The sequence below is a fragment of the Delphinus delphis genome, chromosome 5 (assembly GCF_949987515.2).
Source record: "Delphinus delphis chromosome 5, mDelDel1.2, whole genome shotgun sequence".
In the NCBI taxonomy this organism is placed as follows: Eukaryota; Metazoa; Chordata; class Mammalia; order Artiodactyla; family Delphinidae; genus Delphinus; species Delphinus delphis.
Window position 1 is genome coordinate 44,837,351 of NC_082687.1, and position 27,812 is coordinate 44,865,162.

At 39.4% G+C, this 27,812-nt stretch overlaps 1 protein-coding gene across 1 annotated transcript in view; it reads right to left on the reverse strand.

Moving 5' to 3' along the window:
- FRAS1 (Fraser extracellular matrix complex subunit 1) overlaps positions 1–27,812 on the reverse strand; it is a 464,038-nt gene that overhangs the window by 123,702 nt on the left and 312,524 nt on the right. Inside the window, exons 29-32 of the mRNA XM_060012300.1 lie at positions 25,285–25,611; positions 14,848–15,001; positions 9,401–9,579; positions 4,936–5,052 (exon numbers count right to left, since the gene is read on the reverse strand). Of these exons, the coding sequence (XP_059868283.1) occupies positions 4,936–5,052; positions 9,401–9,579; positions 14,848–15,001; positions 25,285–25,611 (777 nt within the window). The remainder of the gene's footprint in view (positions 1–4,935; positions 5,053–9,400; positions 9,580–14,847; positions 15,002–25,284; positions 25,612–27,812) is intronic.

Genomic DNA, 27,812 nt, shown 5'->3' on the forward strand with positions numbered 1-27,812 from the left:
AATGTAAACTCCATGAGAACATGAAGTTTTGTTTGTTCATGGACACCAAGCACCGAGCACACGGCACATGGAAGTGCTCGATAAAAATTTGTTGAATGAATGAAAAAATATTATTATGAAAAAAATGAAGCTAGTAATAAAAATACTTTAAAAAACAACTTCATCGATAATTTTTTAAGAATATTTTTTCATCATATTTCAATGTCATCTAAAGAATTAGAGAGGCAAACATTTGAACACTTAAGATACAGCAAAGTGTGCATGACTAACATCTTTAAACTTCCAGGTCAGAATTTATAAATGACATTATCATTTCACCCTCCATTAAAAAAAAAAAAAGAATTTCCCATGTTGACTGTCATTCTACCAAAGCAGCAAAGCCCATGGCGGGCCTGAGAAATCACACACCCATGAATGATGAGATGAGATAAGTAAAATGAAGGTCCTACCGTCTTCTCACATGGTTTAGTTAGGACAACAAAATTCATTCATATATTCATGTATTCAACACATTTAATTAATTCATATATTCATGTACTAAATTTTTAGTAAGAACCTACTATGTGCAAGGTGCCAGGCAAAAAGCTGTAGAAGATACAAGATGAATCAGATATAGACCTTTTCCTCAAGGAATTTCACTTTTCAGTGGGAGAAACTCATAAATAGCTCTAAGGTAGAAAATGCTAAGTAGTGTGAAAGGCTCAGATAAAGCACAACAGTAATTCCAAGGATAACAAAACATTTCCAGAGACTGCAGATAATAATTATACTAGTATCTGAAACGTCTCAAGAGAAAACATAGACACAGACACCCATAGCCATAAAACAAATACAGCAGGCCCGGGCTTGAGTCCATATCACAAAAAGATCAGCTGTTCTAACTGGATCCCTGCTAGCCTCAATAAGAATGGTTTTAAGAGAACTCTTGCTACAGCAATCACTCTGGAAGCAAATGAAACCAGGAAAGAAAGGCCTTTTCCTCAAGTGGTGACCTTGGGCAACCCAACCCTGAGGACCGCAATCACTTAGAAAAGGAAATAATCAATCTTCTTTCACATTAAGAGATAACAGAATCTATCTCCCCTTTAAGAGAGGACTTGGGAATATGATATTCAAAGTGTGTGTTTGTGTGTGTGTGTGTGTGTACCCATATAATTAATTTGTTTGAATTCGAAGGTCATACAAGAAGATATTATTAGCCATGTGAAAGTAGGCCTGAAGATATTCACTTAGGCAACAAATATTTACTAAGCAACTATTTTATATAAGGCATTGTGCTAGATGCTGAGGAAGATACCAAGGTTAATAAATCAAAGATTTTGCCCTAAGTCAAATAGTGGATGATTACTTGGAGAACTGGGAGTTGATGTGAATCTGTTAACTTACTTGAAGAATCTGACACTATCTATGCTGCGATACGCACGTCTTCAGATCCCCTTGCTCAAATTTGATATATATTCTAAATGTACACATCTCACACATGTTTATATATATATGATATATGTGTATACATATCTTATATATATATGCATGCATATAATTCTGATGAGCACTACAGACCAAACCATAAGATCCCATTTAAAGGATCTTAGGTTTGATGAATAACAGAATTACAGAAATGTCACAGAACAAATTTTCATTTAGGCACGTATTTGATTATATTGCTTCTCATTCTGTGCAGTCTTCCTGGGGAATCTCAGTGATTTCTGAGGATTTAACCAGCCATTAATGATTCTCAAAGGTTTATCACTCACCTTGAATAGCTACTGATCTTCTTCTACCTGCCCTTAATACGCACGCCCTTTACAAGCACATCCCAGACTGAGTGCATCATGCCTTCCACCCCTCCCCCTCCCCCTCAAGTCCTCATACATTCCCCATCTCAATGAATGGCATCTCTGTATGCTCAGAAAATGGGGTGCTTCGCCCTCTCCCATATCTAATTGAGCACTGTCTCTAAATATCTCTAATCTCCTAACTTTTTTTTTTACCACCTTAACCACTTTTAAGTGTACAGTATAGTAGTGTTAACTAGATGCACATTGTTCTACAACAGATTTCCAGATTTTTTTCTCTTGCAACACTGAAACGCTATTGAATAACAATTCCTCTTTTCTCTCTCCACACCCCACCCATTCCCCACAGGGGCAACCACCGTTCTACTTTCTGTTTGTAAGAGTTTGACTAGCTCAAATGAGTGGAATCCTGCATTATCTGTCTTTTTGTGATTGGCTTATTTCCTTTAGGACAATATCCTTAAGGTTCATTCATACTGTAGCATATGACAGGATTTCCTTTTTTTAAAGGAAATTTTCTTTATCCACTTATCTGTCAAAGGACATTTAGGTTGCTTCCATCTCTTGGCTGTTGTGAATAATGCTGCAATGAATATGAGTGTACGAGTATCTCTTCAAGATCTCACCAACTCTTAATCCTTATTGCCACTGCATGACCTTCATGCCACCAAACTTTCTTGTTCTAGGTGACTTCAGTAGCCTATTTCTTGGCCTCCTTGCTCCCTGTCTGGCCCCATCTGGGGTGTTCTCTACCCTGCAGCCAAAATGACCTTCTCAAATTGAGAATCTAAGCATGCCACCTCTCTGCTGTATCCTACTTGCCCTAACAGCCTTTCTGGACGAAATGGAATCTCCTTCATCTTATCTTAAGGTCCTCCGTGATCTCTCATTTCTTCTTCCTTCTTCACCTAAAGATTTATGCTCCAGCCAACTGAACTCTCCGTCATTCCTCAAACATGTTATGTTCTCCTGTGTCTCCATCTTCTTTTCAAATGCTGCTCCTCTGCCTGGAATGAACTTCCTATTTCTAGTCTAGATAAGAGGGTCTGCAAGTGTAGTGAGCAGAGCAGTAGCAACAGTATCACCTGGGAACCTGTTAGAAACTCAAATTATCAGCCCTATACCAGCCCTACTGAATTGGAAAACTCTGGGGTGGGCTCCAGCAATCTGTGAATTAACAAGCCCTATAGGTGATCCTAATGCAGGCTGAAGTTTGAGACCCTGATTTAGAGATAATATTCACTTCAACCAGCTTGGTTCACCTTCTACAGGACGCCTTCCTTGACCTCTCCTATGCCTTGCTGGACTAGGTGCCCTGCTATCTGCTTCCATGCCATGTCTCTGTCATGACATTTATTACTGTATTGTCACTGTTTATTTATTTTCTTGTCTCCCTCTTTAGACTCTAAGTCTAAAATAGACTAATAGAGACTGCATTACATGATCACTGAATCTCCAATGTCTTCCACAGAACTTGGCAGAAATTAGGGACCCGAAAGTGTGCAAGACTGAATAACTGAATGATTGGAGAGGTAGACTCCTACCCTTAAACATCTACATGAATATACTATGTATGAATTTAGCGTATGTATTCACAATGTGTTTACCAAATATGTACAAAACTTATGTGCTTAGATGCGTCCAAATCACTGAACTGAGAATGTGCTTTTGTCACATTTTACAGTATGTATATCTTACAGTAATGGCCCTAATTAATGTCAAAAGAAATATAAACTGTGCATATTTTAAGGAATGAAAGAGCAGCCTGATCACATTTTACAGTAGACTAACCTTTGTGATACCCTAAATTACACAGAACAGACCTAATTTACAAACATGCAACCTGAGACCCTCAAGGTTAAGTATGTTGAAAAGTTTCTAGAGGTTTTCAGCAAAAGAGCGGGAGTGATGCCATCTTCATGGCTCCTGGCCCATTTTTTTTCCCTCTAAAGTCAAAATAACACCACATTAGCATTTGGCAAGAAACGTACATGCACATTTTTCTTTACGCTTTAGAGAAAATTCTGGTCCAAGCTCCTGCAGTCAGAATGATGAATTATAGACTCTATAGTGTTCCTGAATTATGATTTCTTTAAATTACAGTTTACGGTGGAAATGCTGATAGCATGTATCCATTAAAAACTTTGTTTCCCCTTTTATGTCTCTGTCAAGCCCCAGACCCATAATTTCTAAAACTCTGCCTGCTGTCTTTGTTGCAGCTCAGGAGTGCTGCACCACTTTGAAGTGTAATTCCGTGGACGCTAACTAAAATGTGGATCCAGGATGATTAATTTACAAGGACTTAATGTGCTGTGGCTCTGTCTAGAAGAGGGGTCTGGCATTACATGTCCCATAGATATAGGATTACAGTGGAACTGCTAATTGTCTGAACTCAACGCCATGTACTAATTTAGCTCTCACCTTGCTCCAAACCTTTCCATGTGTCCACACTCCTTCCCACGCAGCATACAAGCTCCTCTGTGATCTAGCTCGCAAAACCCCACAGGCTCACCACTCCCTTTCAGCCCCTCTCATCTTGCAGTCTCATTGAACTGTTCGCAATTTTCCCAACAATCATATTGTCTCTCCCCTCTGGGTCTTTGCATGTGTTGTTTTTATGCCTGGTGATGCCCTTTGCCATCACCCCACTATTCTTTCCAACCTGCCTCCCAAACCTTCACTTGGATATTTGCTACTTATCTTTCTGGAGTCAGCACAGACATCACTTTCTCCAGGAAACTTTTCTAATCGAAAGGAAACTACTAACAGGACTTCTAAAACAGAATAACCGTTTCTCCAGCTAGATGGAACTCTAACTGGCTGAATAATTATACCCAAATAGTAATCATTAAATGGATATAAGCCTGAAATTCCTTCCAGGTACTCAAGGAATGGTTCTGTGAGTGTCTGGAACGCTGTAAGAGGGCTCAGCAGCAATGGATGGGAGGCTGGAGTGGATTCCCTCTAACCTTCCTTTCACTCTGGGAATTTTAAGTTTCTTCTTTCAAGCCAATGAGAAACGAGTTCACAGGGCTGGTATTTTTGACCCCAGAGCCCATGTTCTGAGCCAAGTATTCTGTCACATCCCATTAACCTGCCTCCTCCAAGCAGAAACCATGAGCCCTGCTACCCAACTCACGGTCATGTGGAGAGATGCTCCTGGAGAGCGTTTGGGTGCTTCCGGAGTCTGGGGTAAGATGGCGATGTTGAACATGCGGCTCTCCAAATGGGCGTGAGCCTCCGTGGCACTGGACACCTGCAAAGACACGGCACACTGGTGAGCCTCTGGTGGGCAGAGTATGTTTGCCTGTGTTTATTTTTTCCCTTTTGAAACCATCTGTCTTTGAATACTGTATGCTCCTGTATTACAATTTTCATTCTGCTCTTCATATTTTAAAATTGCTTTTTTTACTGATTATAAAAACGATACATAAGCATTTTAGGCAATTGTGAAGTTGCAGGAAGGTATAAATAAGGAATAAGAGTCATCTAGAATTTCACTACCTAGAAACAGTCATTACTAATATATCGCTGCATTTCAGTTTAATCATTTTTCCATGTATATGTGAAACTATATACAATTGTATATTCTAAATGTTTACTTAACACAATACTATGATATTTTGCTATACCATTAAACATTCTTGAAAACATAATTTTGATAGCTACATAGTGTCTCATTATGAGCATACACAACACATTATATCAATATACGTGATGTTTATTTCACTTTAGTCTTTACCCAGCACAGATATCTACACCTAGATTATAAATGACAAATCCCAGCCTCATCACTGCAAGGCAAGGTTAAGAACATTTACAACTAGGGTAGTGGTCACAAAATCAACTTTTTCCTGCTTCAGAAATGCTGAAAAATGATGCTCTTCTCATGCAGCCTCTCCCTTTCCTCAGTGCTACCTCGCTGTTCCCTTAAACTCGCTTTCCTTCCATTGTCTGCTCCTTAGGCTTGTTAGAAGAATGGCTAAGGCCCATGTGGCCATGTGGAGTTGTGTTAATTCCATGTGAGAGCGGGCAGGGTTCTGTAAATCCTGAGAAAAAGGGCAGGAATAGCAGCCCTTTCTCTATGTCTTCTAAAGTTACACCCTCCAGGAAAACTGTCTTCTCTGTACCTTGATCACAGCAGGCGCCTGGAGCTCAAGCCTCAGAATATCAACTTGTTTCCAAGAAGGCATCTTATAGTGTCACCATAAATAATACTAACAACCACAGCTATCATTCACTGAGCACTTATCATGGGCTCGGCACTGTGCTAGCTACTTTTCAAAAGTTTTCTTACCGAATACCCATCAAGTAGATATTATTATCTCCTTTTTTACAGATGAGGAAACTGAAGGTCAAAAAGTTAAGGTGTCAAGGTCACATAGCCAACAAGGGTCAGTATTTAAAACCAGGTCAGCGGGTTTGTGACCTTCCTACGGACCACAGTGACTCAAGTTGGAAGCTTTAGGAAATCAGGAAGGGGAAGATATGTTCTCCTATCTCTTGAAGAAAAGGAATGGAACTCTGCAGGAAGTGAGAGGTGAGCAGATTACCAAGCAACGGTCGCAGTTCTAGCTTCCCTAGCAAAGACACGAGTGTAAAATATGTTGGTCTTTTTCAAATTACATCCCCTGAGGCTATGTCAACGTGATCTGAATATGCCAAAACCAGGGCTCCTTCCCCTGCCAAAAATGTGCCTGCTTTCTTCTCACTATGCCATGCTCTAATTTTTTAATACCACTTGCATTACACAAATCCCAAGTCTTAGATGCAAAGTAACAGATGGGCTGCATTGATGGCTCATGACAGCACATCAACATTAAAACGAAATTAAATCCATACAACTCCTTGCATTGCATTTTCTGCTTTAAAGAAAATAAAAAAGAAGGGACACGAGAGGAGAATCATTAGAACGGCATCTTTTTTAAATAGTCTAAAATCCTAAGGGACACTAAAGTGATGAATGGGGAAAGTTGCCAACCATTTATTTTAGCACGTAGCTACAGTGTCTGTGTCGTTTCACATCAAAATATGAGATAAGCCTATCAAACCATGAGATTGTAAAAACAAACACACCAAAACCTTCACATCCAAGAGAAAATGATCCCAGAGAGCTGTTTCATACTTGCAGTAAAGATGCTGTCAGTGTTCAAAATGTACTTTTTGAAATGCTTCAGAGGGGGTTCACAAATCATGTAAGAAAACTGAGCTTGTTAACTTCATAATTACTCCTTGTTTTAACTAAAAATAATTGCTACTCTTCTTTTTTACCAGACACGATTCTGAATGACTTTGGGCTATAGGGTTTTATTTTAAAATCCACTTCCAAAGGATGATATGCTGTCACTACTGAGGATATGCTAAAGAATATCCCACAGATTTTGAAGGAGATTTCAAATAGGAGTTCTAAACACATTTTGAGCAGAATGTGTGAAGACCCTCCAAAGGGAACCACTTTCTAAGTAATGATGTTTTTAGAGTCTTAAACTCTAGCGAATTTGTTTACAAAAATCAGCAACTTCTGCTATTTTATAATAACCCACTTAGTAACCAACTTGCAAAAGCAATCAAATATCATTTTAGCAGGTGCTGAGAATGACTTTCCAGGGAAGTGCTCCATACTGATAATGAAGGCAAAGGCAGATCTGAGGAGTCCAGTCTGTTGAGGTGACTTCTTTTGATTGAGGTCTTTGCTTCCATTCTGACTCATTATTTGAGGACTGTTGAGTCCCCAGGTGCTAAAACTGAAAAATTAACTTGGGCAAAGGGCACATAATGTTTGCTCACTCATTGGACATTCAGTGTGCTCAGTATAATCTCATTTTAACTGTTTCCAGGTTTATTGCAACTAGCTCTCTGGGGAAGCACACTTTTTACACAATATAAATTAGTCAGACAATGAAGATGTACACACCAGGCATCAGGAGCAGAATGGACGATAATTTTAACAAGATGAGCTATCGTGGTAGTTTATCCCCTACTGGATTCCTAGACCAAGGAAATGACTCAGACGTAGAGGGACTGTGATGCTGCTTTGGCTGATCACCGTGAGGGCTTCCTTATATTTTCCCTGACACTTTCCCCAAATCTTTTCTGTATCTATGCTTAAATGGTCTTTCTCATTCATACTTCCTCATTCCTTTGTGTTTCTGTTCCATTATTTATTTCCAAATTATCCTTGACAGAGGTTTGTCTAATGTTATGGGTCTTTCCAAAGATTCAGGTTTTGTACTTATTTACTAATTCTAGCATCTTATAATTAGTCAATTCCTCTTTTACCTCTATAAATGCCTTCCTTTCGCTTTCTTTTGGCTTCTCTGTGGTTCTCCAGCTTCTTGAGTTGAATATTTCGTCCATTAATTTTCATGCTTTTCTGTTCAACAATAAGAGCTTAAGGCCATCGATTTTCTTCCGAGTATTACTTTGTCCACATCATTTCAATTCTGATAAGTTGTTTCCTCCTGATCAATATTTCTTAATAGTTTGCCATTTTGATTTCCATTTAGAACTAGTAATTATTAAGGAATTCCAAATGGTTTGATTTTCTTTGCCCTTTTATTATTAATTTCTAATTGTACTTCATAGTAGTCAGGGAATGTGCCCAGAATAATTTCTTGTTCTTTAATTTATTGACAGAATAAATTAAACCAACCTTATAGTCTGGTTGCCTCAGTTGGCTCAGGCTACTCTAACAAAAGTACCGTAGACTGGGTGGCTTATGAACAATAGAAATTTATTTCTCACAGCTCTGGAGGCTGGAAGTCTGAGATCAAGGTGCCAGTATGGGTGGGTTCTAGTGAGGGCCCTCTTCTGGGTTGTGGACTGCCGACTTTTCACTGTTTCCCCGTGGCGGGCAGCAGAGAGGGGGAGCAAGCATGACTCTTGTAAGTATGCTAATCCCATTCATGAGGGCACAACCCTCATGACCTCAGCTAATTCTAATCAAAGGCCTCACCTCCATATACCATCACATGGAGGGGTAGGATTTCAACATATGAACTTTGGCGGGGACACAAACGTCCAGTCTATAGCACTGGTATTTGATCAGTCTCCATAAATGGTAGTCACACACCCTTACACAGTTAACAGGCACTATTCTAAATGCTTTATATGTATTAACTCATTAAATCCTTACAGCAATGCTATTTTACAGATGAGGAAACTGAAGCACAAGGATTTTGCCCAAGTAATTTTCCCAAAGCTAGTACATGGCAGAAGTGAAACGTGAACCCAATGGGTTTGGCTGCTCTGCCCATGACCTTATCATAAGATGGTTAAATGTTCCAAAAACATTTGAAAAAAGAAAATAAGACTTTTTTCTCCATGTGGTATTTTAACATTTTGAAAATACTTTTTTCCAAACACTTTAGCCATTATCTATTATATACCTCTTTGTTGTAGAATGACTCTGCTTGTAGAGACACCCAGAAGGCTGAATTGACAGATTAAAAAAAAATTTTTTCAATGTTACTAGTTACATTTTTTTCTTCTCCCAAATGTGACTTCCAGGCAATCACAGAAAATGACCTGAGTTGTTTATAAATAAGGGTGATGGTTTTCATCAGACTATCCAGACATCAGAAGATTCAGGAAGCAGAGGGTACCTGAAAGTGGAAGGAGTCACTCTGGGCTGGGAGCCCTGAGTGCCGGTACCACACGATGCCTTCGTTGATGTCTTGCTGGGTGAACGTGCTGGTGGGAGTTGCTGTCCTCCCATCAGGAAGGTGCTGCCCTTCGTCTGCGGGGCTGTCTGCCGGCATATTAAACACAAGGACCACCTCCCCTAGGAAAGCCACACAGTTAGTGAGGACCCCTGGGAAAAGTAAAAGTAAATCAGAGCTCTCGTCTCCTTTTCTACCACTTTTATTTTAAATAGAAAAGATATGATGTGCTTCTTTATTTTTATCCAAGGTGAAGGAAAAGATAGTAACACAGAATTCAACAGATATCATAAAATCCAACTTTAGACATAAAATTCCCAGTCTTTCAATTAAAAGAGCTAAAAGCCATTCGAGGGCAATTCATGTATGAAGTCACTGACTTTTATCTACTAAAATTATATAAGGAGACTCAAATAGTCGTGAACACTGCAAATACTGGGAACTGAATGGATTCATTTCTACCCACAGCTGTCTGTGAACAGAAAATGTTTTCTAACCAGGAAATTTTTTGGTGTAAACACAAGGGGAAATTAGAAAAAATTCAGAAAAAATCATCCTTGGAAGAGTTCTTGAAATGAAAACAATAATAGCTAACACTTGAATGCATATGACAGGCGCTGTGTGAAGCACTTAACATAGTGGTTCAAACCCAGTTCCACCACATCAAGCTGGGGGAGCTTACTCAGGTATTATAAGTCTCTGTTCCTCATTGGTAAAATGAGAAATATACTACATACTTCATAGGTGCTTGAAAAGAGTGTTGGTTATCCTTATTATGTTATTTAATCCTTCTGAAGATGCTACTGTCATCTCCATTTTAAAGACAAAGTTCTTTATGCTCAGAGAAGTTCAATAACTTGTTTGAGGTCACACAAGTCCAAAGTGAAGGAGCTGGGATTTGAATCTGAAGCTCATTTTCCTGGTCATGAAACCCTGTTACCCGTCATGGTTATTTGATGTTCACAGACCAACAATTACCTTGATAAATAACTGATGATGTTTTCTCCGCCTTCATTTTCTAAATTTTATTAGAATTGAAGCAATGAAATCTAAATCTAAACATCACCACCAACACCACAATCTGTTTCTATTGCTTATTCTTAACCTGAAGCTACTATTTTCTTAAAGTGAGATTGAAAATACAAAGGTGTTATAGAAACAATCAAAATTTCCCAAGGAGAATATGCCTTCAAGTGAAGACCAAGGAGAAGAATGGATGAACTGCTAAAAACAAGCCACGTTCTCATGAAAATGCATCTAACAAAAAATCTGAAAGAAGTCTCTCTACCGCTCAGATAGTAAGAGGGAGAGAAGAATGTGTGTGTATGTGTGTGTGAGAGAGAGAGAGAAAGAAAGAGAGAGAGAGAAACTGCATACATCTTTTAAATGTTCTGTAGGAGGATACCCAGATCTTAGTGCCCTAGACATATCAGGTAATTGGTAGTGCACTTTGATTACCCCAGAGAAATGTGTTCTCTTATTCAAAGGAAATACTCATTCTAATATTTATAGGCACTAAATTCAAGTTAAAAATGCACATAATATCCTGGATAGTGATGAAATACTGAAGTAATAGAAAAACATCAATATTCTTATTTTATTCTTAAAATAATCATGTGTAGAATCAACTCACTCTAGTTTCTTTCTTGTACTGTTTCTCATTTATACTTAAGTCACCAATTCCATTACCCATCTCTCCCTGGTTCAACTTCTGTTCCTAAGATCCTGCTAATAAACATGCTTTCCCAGGATGTGGACTGTTTATGAATGTGGGTAGTTGCAAAATAGTCTGGAAGGAGATTTCCACAGTGAAAATGTGGAAAACAGAAAAACAGTAGAAAAACAGAAAACATTCAAATGCCAGTTTCCTGGCTCTTCTGCTTTATAATAGGAAGGCAAAGCAGAATTTTCCTAACAAGTCCTAATGAAATAAACCTATTTTTCAGATTTAAAAAAAAAACAAACCCATTGCGATACTATGCAAATTAACAGGAATCACAGGATGCTGGTTAATCCCATTAATTTCAACTCAGTAAACAGTCAGTGAACACCTGTTAAGGGCTAGCTACTGTGGTTAGCCCTTTGGGGTGGGGGACTCAAAGATCAGTAAGATGCAGTTCCTTCCCCTTGAGATCAGCCCCACAAGCACCTGGGAGCCTCTGTGAGATTTTCAGTAGGTTAATGGCACGAAGTGATTTAGAACACAGAATATACGCGAAAGTTCTGTTAAAGGGGCTGGACTTTATTTTATAAAAATGATAACAATAGTGACTAACAATTATGTGGACAGTTTGGTCAACTATAAGTCTGCTGTAAAATCCAGATGAGAGATGGGAACCTGAACTAAAGCAACAGAGGTAAGATTGGAAACACGTAAACAGTTACAAGAATCATTGAGGAAGTGGAAGCAACATAACTTGACAAATGTGGCTGTAAAGGGTAAGAAAGAGGGAAGAATCAGATGATCACCTATTAGGTTGGGTGATGTGTAGGGAAGCGATGCCACAAATGGGATGAGCTGGTAGAAGAAAAGATGAAGAGTTCGAGTTCAGCACTGGGTATGATGAATACAAGGTACCTTTGTGCCAAGCCCATGAGTAGACAGGGAGAAATACCGATATTTTGTAGGGTTCACTCCATCGAGGTGAGAGCTTTTGCGTAATACCTCACCTCTGCTTTTATCACAGTATGACAAAATCAAGGAGATGACTCTAAATATATGAAAATCCAGGTTTAAAAAACAGTCCAGGCTTAAAAACCAGAAAATAACATCTACTAGTGATTTCCTTTACACTGAGCTCAATATTTTAACCAAGAAACTTTATGGGAAAATGTAATAGAATTAGAATCTAGGAATTTTCCTGGTGGCACAGTGGTTAGGAATCCACCTGCTAATGCAGGGGACACAGGGTCGATCCCTGGTCCGGGAAGATCCCACATGCCGTGGAGCAACTAAGCCTGTGCGCCACGACTACTGAGCCTTCACTCTAGAGCCCGCGTGCCACAACTACTGAGCCTGCACTCTAGAGCCTGCATGCCACAATTACTGAGGCTGTGCGCTGCAACTACTGAAGCCTGTGCGCCTAGAGCCCGTGCTCTGCAACAAGAGAAGCCACCGCAATGAGGAGCCCCTGCACCGCAATGAAGAGTAGCCCCCGCTCTCGGCAGCTAGAGAAAGCCCGCGCAGCAACGAAGACCCAACGCAGCCAAAAAGAAATTAAAAAAAAAAAAAAAGATTTGCGTTAAGTGGGCTTCTCATTCCCACCTCCTTTTCCACTCCTGAATGGCTCCTAAGGGTAATGCGATTTGATTATTACCAGTAGGGAGCTCTGAACACATAGAAATAGGATTATGTTCATAGGAAGAAGTTAATTAAGAGAGTTATATTGGGAAAGGGTCACGTGAGTCAGGCTTACTTACATGGCATTTATCAAGCTGAAATGGTTTTTAAAAAAATCACTTAATTCCGCATTGTTCTATTTAATACTTAGACGGAATATTGGGATATTGGGCTATCTTTAGGAAATTTAATTTTTTGACTTTTAATGCTCAAGACAAAGGTAAAGAATTTAATACATCAAACCAGTCAAAGGTTTTTAGAGCTGAAAAGGACTTAAACATTGTCTAGCTTAAAATCAGTAGGTGAAATACGGCAAAGTTGAATAAGGTCTGTGAACTAATTAACAGCATTGTATCAATGCTAATTTCCTGGTTTTGATTATTGTCCTATGATTATGTAAGATGTTAACAATGGAGGAAGCTGGATGAAGGATATTCAAGAGCTCTTTGTACTATTTTTGCAACATTTCAGTAAGTCTAAAATTATTTTAAAATAAAAAGTTAAAAACTTACCTAGCTTCATCTTTCAAAGAAACTTATGGCTCAAGGGGGTCCACCTGCCTTCCTCAAGTATAATAAATGACAGCCCAGCTAGTCTGACTGTTTTATAATTCTATCAATTCTTGATTAGATTATGCTTTTCAATGCCTTTGTGGACTCTATACTTATTTTTAAATAGTACAAAAGTTGATTTTTTTCCTCACCACAGAAAATACACAATTAAAAAAATGTGATAAACCTGAGGAAAAACAGATTGTTATTTCCCTGCTATGTGTCACGCCAAGCAATTTTAATGAATATATTTTTCATTTTCAGGTGATTATTTCTTTTAAAAAATCTACCTGCCTGTTGTTTTTATTTTTATAACATTTTGTCATCTCCTTACAGTTTCGATCCCTTCTTTTGTGTCTTTAAATCTTTTTAAATATGCTTATTTCATAGTTTTTGTAAGCTTGTTCCTTCATTGGAAACCTTGGGGTTTTAATCTTCTTGTTTGTTTTAGTTATGGTACTATAGATTTTTTCCTTCATATGTTCTGTAATTCTGAATTCTGAGTTAATCTTCAGTGGTTTTCTCTGTGAGAATCTTGTGTGGTCTGGAGTTGAGGGTGGACATTCCACAGCAGTTAATACTAGTTTCTGCAAGGGACCCAGAAAGTACCATTGGCCTGAGGTCAATTTTCATATTAATGCCTCAGCTTTGGGTTTCTCAGACTATGCACACAGTATAACTTAACCTTGGATCTTCAGGAGAAACAGGCCTGAATTTCTGAATTCTCAGCAGACTCTTTTTGCTCCCTCTGAGCCCTGGGAAACACAGGTACATTTCTTTGCCATCTCTCTGTGCTAGTGAGCTTCTTGTCTTAATTCCAACTTTCTGTCTCTGCACAGGCATTAAATCCCAAGCCCCCAGGTTACTGAGGGATACACACAACCCCTCAGGCAAGCTATGCCATCAGCTCCTGCCCAGATTGGCTTTCAGTTCCTTCTCTGTGTCTGGCACTTGGAGATTTCTCTGTATTCTCGGGAGGTCAGCTATGATTGCCTTATAGCTCTGAATCTCTTTTATCCATCATTTCTAGGTGATGATGATGGGTTATCATACTCTACTGTCTTGCTAGAAGTGGAAGTAACAATGGAGATCTTGAGAAATGTTTTTATGTAAAGTCTTTTCTTAAAAAGAAAGTCTCAAGAAGTGCGGTGATGTTCTGGGAGGGACACAAGGTGGAGTTTGAAAGCCTGAGGTTTGACATTGTATTGACATATTATTAGCCAGGTGACTTTTAACAAGTTACTTTCTCTGTAAAATGTAGTTGTTTTAAAACTTAAACTTTAGGTTTAACTATACTATGTTTACATTACTTAGCATACCAATAATATGTATATAGCAATGATAGCTATTGTGATTATTCTGTCTCTAAAGGGGATGCCTGGGGTATTAGAAAGCTGAGTTCATTGGAAACACACCCTGGCTGTGTGGCTTTGTACAAAAGCAAGTCCAAGACTGCTGAATGCAATGATGACATCATGACAAGGGAAAAAACGAGTTACCAAATTGGGGGTGCTCCTGTGTAATTTTGTAGATGATTTCTGAGGCTCTGGCACCTGGAGCTTCAGCCTGTAAGATTCTGTTGGTAATCTGCAGCATCCCGCCTTCTGGAACCCACACCACTGAATTAGCCACCAGTCGAAGACCTCTATCATTCTAGAAGAAAGAGAGAGTACAGAATTAGGTCCAAGCGAAAAAAAGAAAATACTGGTCCTTAAAAACATAAGTTATTAGGTCCTATTGCTGCTAAAGATTGCCTAATAAGAGATTCATAGCTTTAGAGTCATACTGTGAACAGTATATGTTTAATTATGTGTAGATATATGCATGTGTCTGTATACAGGTACATACATATATCCTACTTTTTCTCCTAATTCATCATAAGCACATAACTTGTATCATTCAGGGAGACTAAGTCTCTCCATTTCTTTCTTTCATTTGTCCATCTACCTGTCTTTCCATCTTCCCCATCCACCTATATTCAAGAACTATTCATTAAACACCTATTATATGCCAGATCTTTTGCTAGAGGCCTGAGGTATATAAGGCTGGCTGAAATAAGGCCTCAGTTTCAGAACCTACAGTCTAGTGGGGCAGACAGACATATAAAATAGTTAGGCTGCATCACAAGTGATGATCTAGAAGAAGCTTGAGCAGGGTACTGTGGGAAAATAAAGGAAAAAGGAGATTTCCCCTTTGGGGAAGGAATGGTCAGGAAGGCTTTCCTATGGAAATACCATTTAATTCTTGAATGACAAAGAATGGGCTTTCTAAGTGAAACAGACTCCAGGAAGAGGACCCAGCCTAAGCAAAGACATGAGACAATGCACTCTGTGCTTAATAAAATATCCAAGTGACTGGGCAAGCAGAGTCTAGGGAGCTAGGGGAGGGGGTGAATAAAAAGTGACCCCTAATGTAGGCTAGTAGAAGGTAGAAGCTGTGCTGTAAGTCTCCATTTAGCTTGTAGGCACTGTAGAGTCAACACGAATCTTCAGGGAAGGAAATGGGATGCTCAGGTTTGGGTTTTGGAGAACCTCCAGCAGCAAGAGATGGGAGGGGCTGGAGGTGGTGTGAATCTGGAGCTGCAGTAACCATTTAACAAGTTCTTGTAATGGCTCAGGTGAGAGAAGATGAAAAGGTGATTGCAGTGGGAATGAATAGTTAGAAACAGATTCCAGAAACACTACAGAGGCCAAACTGACAGGCCTCGATGACTGATTGAAAGTGAAGCCCTTAGAAACAACAGTTGGGAATAGCTGACTGGAAGAAATCACCCACTTAGCGCTCCTGAGAAGGCAACCATTCTAATTGCTAAAGCTAACGTCATTAAAAAGTGCTGATTTGCAAGGTGCACACCTCTTTCAAAGCCTCCTAATTGACATTTTCCACAGAATGGGATCAGTGAGGCTGCCTGTGTTCAGTTTTCATACTTTCAAAATCGGTAAATCTGATGTTTTCAAATAGGGCATTTCAGAAGGGATGTTATTCTAAATTATTGCTATTACTTTCAAATATGTCAGTAAACAGAACAGAGCAAACAGCATTCCCAAGAGGGGAGTATTCAGAACAGAAGAAAACAAATATTCATTTGCTGTCACTTGAGAGCATCTGCGCCTCTCAGGAGGTGGTCACAGCTATTTTCACCACAATCACCAAGGAAGTGTCATTGCCCAGGAGGACAGCAGACAACGTACCTCCCATGTGGTTGGTGCTCAGGGGCAAAATCCCACAGAATTTTTTTTCTCTCACAATTGATTTACCATATTATTTATGAAAACATCAAAGTGTGCCAAGAACTTTGCACGTTACCTACCAGAATTCTGGGGGAAAGGGCCCTATTCACTCCAGCCGTTTTATATAACATAATACATTTGGACCCAGGAAGATTAATCACTAGAAATTTTTCTAATAGCAGCAGTCCATCACGTTTGATTCTGTGATGGAGATCACTCACACACAGCAACCACATTCTTGGACCGATGAGGCAGTGTGGTTTTTCAAATTCCAAGCAAGTAAATAAGCAACGTGCCCTGATATCTCTCCTACTACATTTCTATATTGACTATATTTTATCAGTACAATTCTCTGTAACTCCTGTGTAAGTGTCAATTTTTAGGAGACAGTTCTCCTTGCAAGTCAGTGTTCAGAGACCAGCAACATATGGACGCTTCTTAGAATTTTAGACTCTCAGACCTTCTGCATTAGAATCTGCATTTTAATTTTTTCACCAGCTTTACTGAAGTATACTTGACAAATAAAAGTTGTATATATTTCAGGTGTACAACATGATGTTTTGATATATGTATAGATTGTGAAATGATTACCACAATCAAACTAATTAAGCCATCCGCCACCTCACATAGTTATAAATATTTGTGTGTGGTGAAAACACTTAAGATCAACTCTCTTAGCAAGTATGCAATACAGTATTATTAAGTATAATCACCATGCTATACGTTAGATCTACAGAATTATTCATCTCTTATAACTGGATCTTTGTACCTTTGACCAATATCTCCCAGTTTCCCCCCCTCCACCCAGCAACCACCATTCCACCCTGCTTTTATGAGTCTGGCTTCTTTCAGGTTACAAATATAAGTGAGAGTGTGCAGTATTTGTCTTTGTGCTTAGCTTATTTTAAAGGCTCATCTATGCAGTCGCAAATGACAGGATTTCCTTCTTTTTAAGGCTGAATAATATTCCATTGTATATACAACCACATTTTCTTTATCCATTCATCCATTGATGGACACTTAGGTTTTTGGGTTTTTTTTTAACATCTTTATTGGAGTATAATTCCTTTACAATGTTGTGTTAGTTTCTGCTGTATAACAAAGTGAATCAGCTATATGTATACATATATCCCCATATCCCCTCCCTCTTGCGTCTCCCTCCCACCCTCCCTATCCCACCCCTCTAGGTGGTGGCAAAGCACCGAGCTGATCTCCCTGTGCTATGTGGCTGCTTCCCACTAGCTATCTATTTTACATTTGGTAGTGTATATATGTCCATGCCACTCTCTCACTTCGTCCCAGCTTACCCTTCTCCCTCCCCATGTCCTCAAGTCCATTCTCTACGTCTGTGTCTTTATTCCTGTCCTGGCCCTAGGTTCATCAGAACCATTTTTTTTTTTTTTTTTAGATTCCATATATATATGTGTTAGCATATGGTATTTGTTTTTCTCTTTCTGACTTACTTCACTCTGTATGACAGACTCGAGGTCCATCCACCTCACTACAAATAACTCAATTCCGTTTCTTTTTATGGCTGAGTAATATTCCATTGTATATATGTGCCACATCTTCTTTATCCATTCATCTGTCGATGGACACTTAGGTTGCTTCCATGTCCTGGCTATTATAAGTAGAGCTGCAATGAACATTGTGGTACATGACTCTTTTTGAATTATGGTTTTCTCGGGGTATATGCTCAGTGGTGGGATTGCTGGGTCATATGGTAGTTCTATTTTTAGTGTTTTAAGGAACCTGCATTCTGTTCTCCATAGTGGCTGTATCAATTTACATTCCCACCACCAGTGCAAGAGGGTTCCCTTTTCTCCACACCCTCTCCAGCATTTATTGTTTGTAGATTTTTTTTAAGAAGATGTTGGGGGTAGGAGTTTATTAATTTATTCATTTATTTTTGCTGTGCTGCATCTTCATTTCTGTGCGAGGGCTTTCTCTAGTTGTGGCAAGCGGGGGCCACCCTTCATCGCGGTGCACGGGCCTCTCACTATCGCGGCCTCTCTTATTGAGGAGCACAGGCTCCAGACGCGCAGGCTCAGTAGTTGTGGCTCACGGGCCTAGTTGCTCCACGGCATGTGGGATCCTCCCAGACCAGGGCTCAAACCCGTGTCCCCTGCATTAGCAGGCAGATTCTCAACCACTGTGCCACCAGGGAAACCCTGTAGATTTTTTGATGATGGCCATTCTGACTGGTGTGAGGTGATACCTCATTGTAGTTTTGATTTGCATTTCTCTAATGATTAATGATGTTCAGAATTCTTTCATGCGTTTGTTGGCAATCTGTATATCTTCTTTGGAGAAATGTCTATTTAGGTCTTCTGCCCATTTTTGGCTTGGGGTGTTTGTTTTTTTGATATTGAGCTGCTTGTATATTTTGGAGATTAATCCTTTGTCAGTTGCTTCATTTGCAAATATTTTCTCCCGTTCTGAGGGTTGTCGTTTCATCTTTTTTATGGTTTCCTTTGCTGTGAAAAAGCTTTTAAGTTTCATTAGGTCACTTAGGTTGTTTTTATAGCTTGGCTATTGTAAATAGTCCTGCAATAAACATGGGAGTGCAGATGTCTCTTCAAGACACTGACTTCATTTCCTCTGGACATATACCCCGAAATGGGATTGCTGGATCAAACAGTAATTCTATTTTTAGTTTTTTGAGGAGCCTCCTTACTTGTTTTCCATAGTGGCCGTACCAATGTACATTCCCGCCAACAGTGTATAAAGGTTCCCTTTCCTCCACACCCTCATCAGCACTTGTTATCTTTTGTCTTTTTGAGAGCACCCATTCTAACAGATGTGAGGTGGTATCTCATTGTGGTTTTGATTTGCCTTTTTCCTGATGATTAGTGATGTTGAGCACGTTTTCGTGTACCTGTTGGCCATTTGTCTTCTTTTGAAAAATGTCTATGCAGGTCCTTAGCTCCTTTTGTAATCTTTTTGGGGGGGCGCGGGCTATTGAGTTCCTTATATATTTTGGATATTAACCCCTTTTCAGATAGATGGTTTCAAATATTTTCTCCCATTCTGTAGGTTGCCCTTTCATTTTGTTGATGGCTTCCTTCGGGCACAGCATTTTAGTTTGATGCATTTCTACTTATGTTTTAATCCCAGGAGATCCCGGGAGATGTGGAGTCATGCTGAAGGGTGAGAAGCGTGGCCCAGAACAGAGATCACGATGGGCCTAGAATGGTTCTCCCAAACTCCACAGGCAAGCCTTTAAGAATAGTTACACCTATAACAGAATAATACATATGCCTCTGTCTCTGAATTGTTTGTTTACAGTACATAAAAAGAAAACAGACAGCTATCTAAGGAAAAGAAGTATAATTCTTCCCACTTCTTAGGAAGAAGATGGTTTTATCAGTTGCTTTGTTTTGGGAGAGTGTCAGGGAAGATTCAAGAAAAGATGAATAGAAGTCTATACACCACCATTTCTACAGCTAACATGTCCAAAATAAATTTTAACCTAATTTCCCCTGTGGTTCTGACATTTTGCAATTTTTTTATCTCCTTATACAGGCACACCTTGGAGATATTGTGGGTTTGGTTCCAGACCACTGTAATAAAGCAAACATCGCGATGAAATAAGTCACACAAATTTTTTGGTTTCCCAGTGCATATAAAAATTATGTTTACATTATACTGTAAGTCTACTAAGTGTGTAATAGCATTATGTCTAAAAAAACCAATGTACATACCTTAGTTAAAATTCATTGCAAAAAATGCTAACCATCATCTGAGCCTTCAGCAAGTCATAATCTTTCTTCAATAGGAACATCAAAGATCACTGATCACCATAATATAATAATAATAATTTAAAAGTCTGCAATATTGCAAAAATTACCAAAGTGTGACACAGAGACATGAAGGGAGCAAATGCTGTTGCAAAAAAAATTGCCCTGATAGACTTGCTCAATGCAGGGTTGCCACAGACCTTCAATTTCTAAAAAACACAGTATCCACAAAGTGCAATAAAATGAAGTATGCCTGAAGTTTTTTTTCTGCACAATATATTCCTGCATATATCCCTGTAAATTCAAGAAATTAGCCATAATTTCAGTTGAAGAATCTTCTGCCTAAGTGATGTTTTATATATCCTTCAGGGTACCACATTAGAAGAAAATGAAATCTCAACAAGGGATTATGGGGGCATAATTAAAACAGTGCTTTAAATTAAATAGTTCTACTAATTAATTTCATAGAACAATAGGCATAAAGAACTGCCGGTTATAAAGTTTAGTCATCATATACTGATTACAAATAAAGATATTAATGTTGTAAACCAGAAGTAAAGGCCCATGCGTGACCTCATCATTTGGAGGAAAAATCCCACAAACAAAATGAAAACTCCCCCCCTCCCCAATTAAAGATTGGAACATAAATGATGAGCTCAAATACGATGGTGTACCCCAACCCCAAGCCAAAATACTCAAAAAAATTTTTTAACTTTATTAACTAGAATATGACTGTAATTAGATATAACAGCAACCCTCACATTTTATTTATTCTGTAAAAATACTTTAATTTGTTACAGCTCATTTATACCATAGCTTTTAAAATTTAATCTTGGAGGGCACTGTGGATTTTAGGGAAGGATTATGGGGGGTGGCACATATAAGGTGAAAGATAGATGCTATTTACCAGAATGAAGAACAATGGAGAGATAATTGCACTGTTTTTGTGTTTGCCAGTGTGTGTATGTGCCTCAGAAACTGCAGCTTCAGGTCAAGGATACAGAACCTTCTCTCCATGGAGGTTTCAACTGCTTTATAAACAAAGAAACAAACACATATTTCGTAATCAACAAACACTTTTTGAGTGTACACTCCGGACGATGTACCTTACAAGATGCTAAATTGAACCAATTCAGCAAGTCCAATAAAGTGAAACCTTGATATGTGGTGAGGATTTATTTATTTATGAGACAGGCAGATTCTTATTCAGAGAAATAAACATTTTGATGCCATTGATATTTATAACTCTCACAAACATCCTTTTAATCAAACTGTGTCCCTATAAGACAACGCATGGGAGGACAGGTTTTAAGAAAATTGCGGGAAAGCCCAACAGGGCTTTTAGCTGCACTCAGGCCTTACCAAGGTCAAACAGCCAGAGAAGGCTCTCAGCAATAGAATTTTCCATCCAGTTCATAGCATGACACCTGGGGGCTTTTAACATCAAAGCATTACCCAGTTGCAGAAAATAACTGCTCAAACAACAACTAATGAGGTCAGAAAGATCATCAGATTTATTGCCAAAGTAGAAAAAGGGGCATGATTTTCAGAGATGCTTTAATTAATGAAAAAGAAGGAAATTCCTTGAAAGCCCGGCAGCAGAGAGAAACCCACCAACATGCAAGGCTTCTCCCTGCCCGCATTTTAGCCCGTATTAGACTCTGAATTTCTTTAGAATCATATCTGTAGCAGGCTTGGGTTTGGTAATCCACCCAGTTAATGAAAGCCTGTTCAGCAGAGCATTCTTTATTACCTTTTAATCTTCTTGAATTCTTTTGCCTCCTTCCCCAACAGAACATGTTTCAACATCTGTCTTGGGTCTATTTTCTCCTCAGCAACTCAGTATAAGCCTGGAGGGTGGCAGTCAACTTTACTCACTGCCAGGCCAAGGATAAAAACATAAATTTGGGGGAAGTGATGTAGAACTTGATAACTAAAAGTGGAACCAACAGCTCCTACCCTCAGTCTCAGATGGGCCACCCCAGCATTAGCTGAAGTGCCCAGTAGGCTGATGGATCTGATGCAAGGGATCAATTCAAAGGCAGGAACATAGGCACCAGCCTAACTCAAGCTGTTGCATCCACGCATCTATCTATCCATCCAACAAAAACGTACTAAACTTCTGCAATGTGCCTGGCTCAAGGCAGCAATACTGAAATAGTTCCTGCTTTCACAAAGCTGCCTTTTTCTATCCCTCAGTCCCTTTCCATCTATCTTACCAGGTTAAGTTTTATGTTGAACAACACTAGGATTAATTTTTACATCCATTCACTAGGAATTAGACCTAAAACCCTTTGTCATTCCATTTAAATCACCAGCTAGACATAAGCCAGTAACTGTCGTTACTCCAAATTTAATACACAGGTAGCTTCAGGGTAAGGGCTTACATGTCATCTTCAGAAATGGCTAGTAGAACAAAATCAATCGTGGCTGACTATACAACGACTGGGAGCCATTAACAGTTAAGGCAATTTTTTTTCTTCTTGGGCTCCAGTAGACTTATGATTATAAATAGCTTTGTTTGTAACAGGATGTGGTGAGCCCACAGGGAAGATTCGGAGAGGCTTGGGGTCCAGACTGCTTGGATAAGACATTGAGAAAATGACTAAATTACTGTCTCCATTCTGTCCATTAAGGGGATAAGAATATATATGACCAAAACGCTGAAAAAAAAGTGAGCTAGAATGAACAAAAGCCATCTGGTTAAGTGTGCGGAGCCAGAACACACTTGATTTGAAATCACAGATCCATCACTAAATACCTTGATGAGAAATAAACATTTTTAAACCTCTGTAAATGTTTTTAAACCTCCTTTATTTCAGTTTCCTCTTTCGGAAAATGAAAGATAATAATTCTACAAATATCCTGGAACGATCATGAAGATCAAAAGGAATAATTCACATCAAGCATTAGTGCCCAATAAAGGTTAAAAACAAAGCAAACAAAAATTACTTTCACCAATAGCAGAGTATCCTCTAGAAGTAATAAGGTTCTACAGCCTCTATTCTAACCTTCTTCACTAAGACATTGTAAAGACGAGTAGAATAGATATGAGAAAAAGTACTCTGAATTCCTAAAAGAAGATGTAGTCTATATTTGTAAAATATTACCAGGATGAGAGCATCAAGTTTATTATTAGTATATTCTAATGGCTGCTGGGGCTCTGGTAACCGGTTTCATTATCCTAATTCACTGTTTAGAAGCCATTAGTTCACCTGATGGACAGGTAAGCACAGCACTACAGGAGATGGAGGGAAGGAAGGGGGAAGGAGGGAGAACACTCACACGCCTCCCAAGTTGTAAGCACTCTAAGAATTCTCAAGTTCTATGCTTATGCCTCGTTTATAAATTAAAATTCTATTTTTCTTTGTTGTGTTTTGGTAGTCGAAGTGGCTAAAATCCTAGAAAACCCCTTCAATCTTGGGCCATACCACACAAACTGGTTGTACGATACAATGCGCTGAGCTCCAAACATGGAGATTGAAACCTCGATAGGAAAGGCGGCTGCTAGGGTTGCACTGAAATCCCACAACAATCTTTGGAGAGAAACCAAGAAGGAAGAAAAGAAAGCTTTCTGTGTCTGTCTAGACTTCATCTCTTCAGAAGTAAACCTCATCTCCCAGGGCGATAGCAAGAGGGTGATAATTCAGATTAGCTTCAAGGGGGCCATCTGCCAGCTCCATCATCATCAGCCTTCGCTTCCTCCCACCTATCTCATGCCACCATTACTGTTTCCAGCAGCTGAACATAATGAGACCAGAGCCTGAGAAACCAGCCAGCAGACCATATTAGATTCAGCTCTTCACCTTTATGAGGATCAACTGCAAGTTGTAAGTGATAATTGGTGAGAAAGTGACAAGTGGTTTCTAAACTGTCCTCAGCAAATCAATCTCTCTAGCTCATCATCAATGACACTTCACTAGGTGCTGGTATTTGGAATGAAAAGTTCAAAAAAAATTATGTCTCCCAATCTGCCATCATGAGAGAGAGTCGTTCTTCCTATTACAGAGAAAAGAGCTTGGAGTGAAATATCATCAAGTAATAAATGGCTTTGAAAATATTTTTCAGCATGTCTCTTAGAACTAGCAATGTGCTAGCCCAGTATTTCCCAAAATGTGATAGCCATCCTATTAGGAGTATCCAAAGACATTTTATGTTGTGCATGGATGGAATTTTATAAAATGGTTATGTATTCATTTTAATATTTTGGAAAAATGTATAAATCTACATTAAGTCCAGGATTTCACAAGTATTTATTAGGAAGAAGCCATGATAAAAAAGTAAGTTGATTCAAAGAAAAGTATTAAGTGAATAGTAGGACAGGCACTCATGGATACGGCAAAAACACAGGAAGGTGGCATGGGGATGACTCAGGCTGAGAAGCACTGCTCTTCACCGGGCTCCTACCCCCTAGGCCAAGGACTCCTGTGATTACTAAAAGAGTTTTCTCATCCTACTTCAGTGGAGAATGGTTGAACTCATCCTTTTTGATTCATTACAGTAAGCTGACTATAAGCTTCACATCACATGAGCTACTCTAGAAGAGCAGACAAGAACAGAGCTTCACATCACATGAGCTACTCTAGAAGAGCAGACAAGAACAGGGGTGCACTTGATTCTTACAATCATGCTCAGGCAGCAGACCAAAAAGTCAGAGGACAACGAGGCATTTTTATGGCAGCAAGTCAACACAAAATTTCAAACGTGTTCCTTTGGCAGAGAACATGGGGACAGGTCTTTCGGCTCAAGGGTGCTCCTAACAAAATACACACTGCCCTCTGAGATTGGGTAATGTGTTCTATTAATCATTGAATGTCCTAAATCGCTCCATAATAGATGCTTAATAAATGTTTGAATAAATAAATAATTATCGGTATCTTAAATTTATGAATATCGCAAGACAACATCATCAACAAAACTTCACATCTAGGTGCGAGGAAAATGTAGCTCTAGCAATGACACTTACCTTGGGCACAGTCCTCACACGGAACAGTATATTTTGGAAGGAGTGTCCATCATTGGCCTGCAAGACTGTGACATCAGAAGTGCTGTCCGAGCCGTCGTGAGCATACTGGAGAAGGCCCCTGGAGAGCTCATCCAGCCGGAACTGATAGCTGGGGGCTGCAGGCGACTGAAGTGTTTGGAGCAACTGGCCATGAAGTGGAGGATCGAGCACTTGGACCACCACATCCTGTGGGTTGTCGTCATCTCGGATGTCAAGCAGCTGAGTGGTGATGGTTCCCCTCTCTCCTCTGCTAATATGGAGAGGCTCATTCCTCAGCACATAGGGGGCCTGTGGAGTTGAAGGGAAGGAGGAGAAGAGAAGCCATTCGCAGGAAAGAGAGGGCAATCCAGTGGACCAGATACCAGCTGTGTGCAACCTGATTGCCATTTCTATGCTTTTTAAGGAACTCTAGATGCTCCGGCCAAGTGCCAAACTCTTGCATAATCACAGCATTTGCCAGAGGTGTAGTCAAACATAGTAATCACTGCAAAGGAGGTTACTTCACACCTGTGGTTCTGGAGATTTCTCAAGACACTTCCAGACCATAATATTCATCAGGGGCAACCAAAGTGAGCTGCTTGCTTCCAAATCTCTGAAGTCTCTGCTGTCATGATTTACACGACATCCCCTGAATTGCAACTGAGAGGTGAGTCAGGGAACTCAATTAGTTGTCTGCATTCAAGAGGGACTAACAAGAGATATGGAATTTTGGCATTTGTGTTGGGAGTTGAGCACTTCGTTCGCTCCAGGCTACACTGCAGCAAGCTGACTTGGAGTAAGATACTTCGGCATTCTGAATTCCTCTATTTCTGGTCCCTCCCAGTAATTTTCTTCAAGCTGTCTCGTCCATATCTTCAACGGGCCCACCCCAACTCAGGTGATAAAGCCTGATATGATCATGGTCTGCGTAAGGCAACCGCCTGGTTAATGCATGTGGCAAATTTTAATATGTTTTCCTTAGGATTATCAGGTTTCTCCCACCAACTTCAGTAAGCAAATAAAATGTTCTTTCATTGAGATAAAAGTTAATGAACCACACATAAAAAAACACCAAGTAAACAAAAAAACAAAAAAATCAAGGCAAGAAGCCAAAGAAAACATTATCTTAGTTGTTAATATCACTTGAAGTTGAACCCTCTAGGGGTTTTTCAGTACACTGCCTTTCTTTACTCCAAATGGTTCTCCTTTAACAATACCCCTCCTGGCCTCCTGGAAATTTCAATATCTATTAAAGTAATGTCTAGCTAGTGCATCTCTATAATAATCACATAATAGCTATAGAAGATAGCTACTCCTCAGGATTCCTGAGTGAGAATTCAAGAGCTGTGATTCTATACATGGGAATGAATGGCCCCTCGGATTCTGAAAGAGGAGAGGTCAAAATCCATACATGGAAAAGATCAAATTAACTTACGTGAGAAAATCTCACAGACGCTCAAAACCATATTGAAATATCACAGAAATGTAAAGAAACAAAAGTAAGTTAAAATTCACTTCTAAAAATCCATTTTTAAAAAGTTAAAATGACAAAATAAATAAAATAAAAACGGGCCTTCACCATCTACTCAACTGATTTGGGGAAAGAATCAGGGAACCATGGCAGCTCATCATCTCAGATTAGGAAGTCACTTGCCAAAAGCTACCCAAGTCTTTTATTCACCTAATTAGAGTAACTCTATTAGCACAAACAAAAAGATCAAAACAAAACATCTGAGCTTAAATACCGAGAAACATCTAAGCCAGTAAATCCCGAGACTTGGTAGCCCTTTGACCCATATTTACAGAGATCATATGTTTTTGCTTTGATTTAAACAAAATTCATACTCTTAGCCCAATCCTGAGGTCAAATTAATTTAGGATCAATTTCTAATCATTCCCCAACTTCAGTCATCACTGAAGTGAGAATGCCATGAGGAATCGCTGAGCTGGGCTGTGAACACCATTTGGAAGCCACTTCTGGTTCAAATCTATGTTATCCCATAGTCCATGGTCTTTTCGCTTGTGGACCAAAAATATAAAAATAACAGTTTTTGTTTGTTTGTTTGTTTTTGGCTGCCCTGTGTGGCATATGGGATCTCAGTTCCCCAACCAGGGATCAAACCCACGTCCCCAGCATTGGAAGCACAGAGTCTTAACCGCCGGACCACCAGGGAAATCCCCCCCCAAAAAATCACAGTTTTAAAAACAATGATCTCATATCCTTCCTTGAACCGAGACTAACACACTACCAAGATCTAATGTTTAGGTAATCTGGGTTCCCCCACGCTGATATCCCAGTCTCCTACTGTTCACAACTTAAGAATACATTGATCTTCCTCTTCCCTTTGCACATTTCAGCTGTTCAATCCTTCAAGCCCAGGTACTCAGAGCATCTACCATGATTTGTATTCAGGACACATAAGTACAGCTTGACGGAGATGCGTGATGAGAACAGAAGAGCCATCACACTGAATTTTATAGCAACTACCATGATTTCCTCAGACTTATGT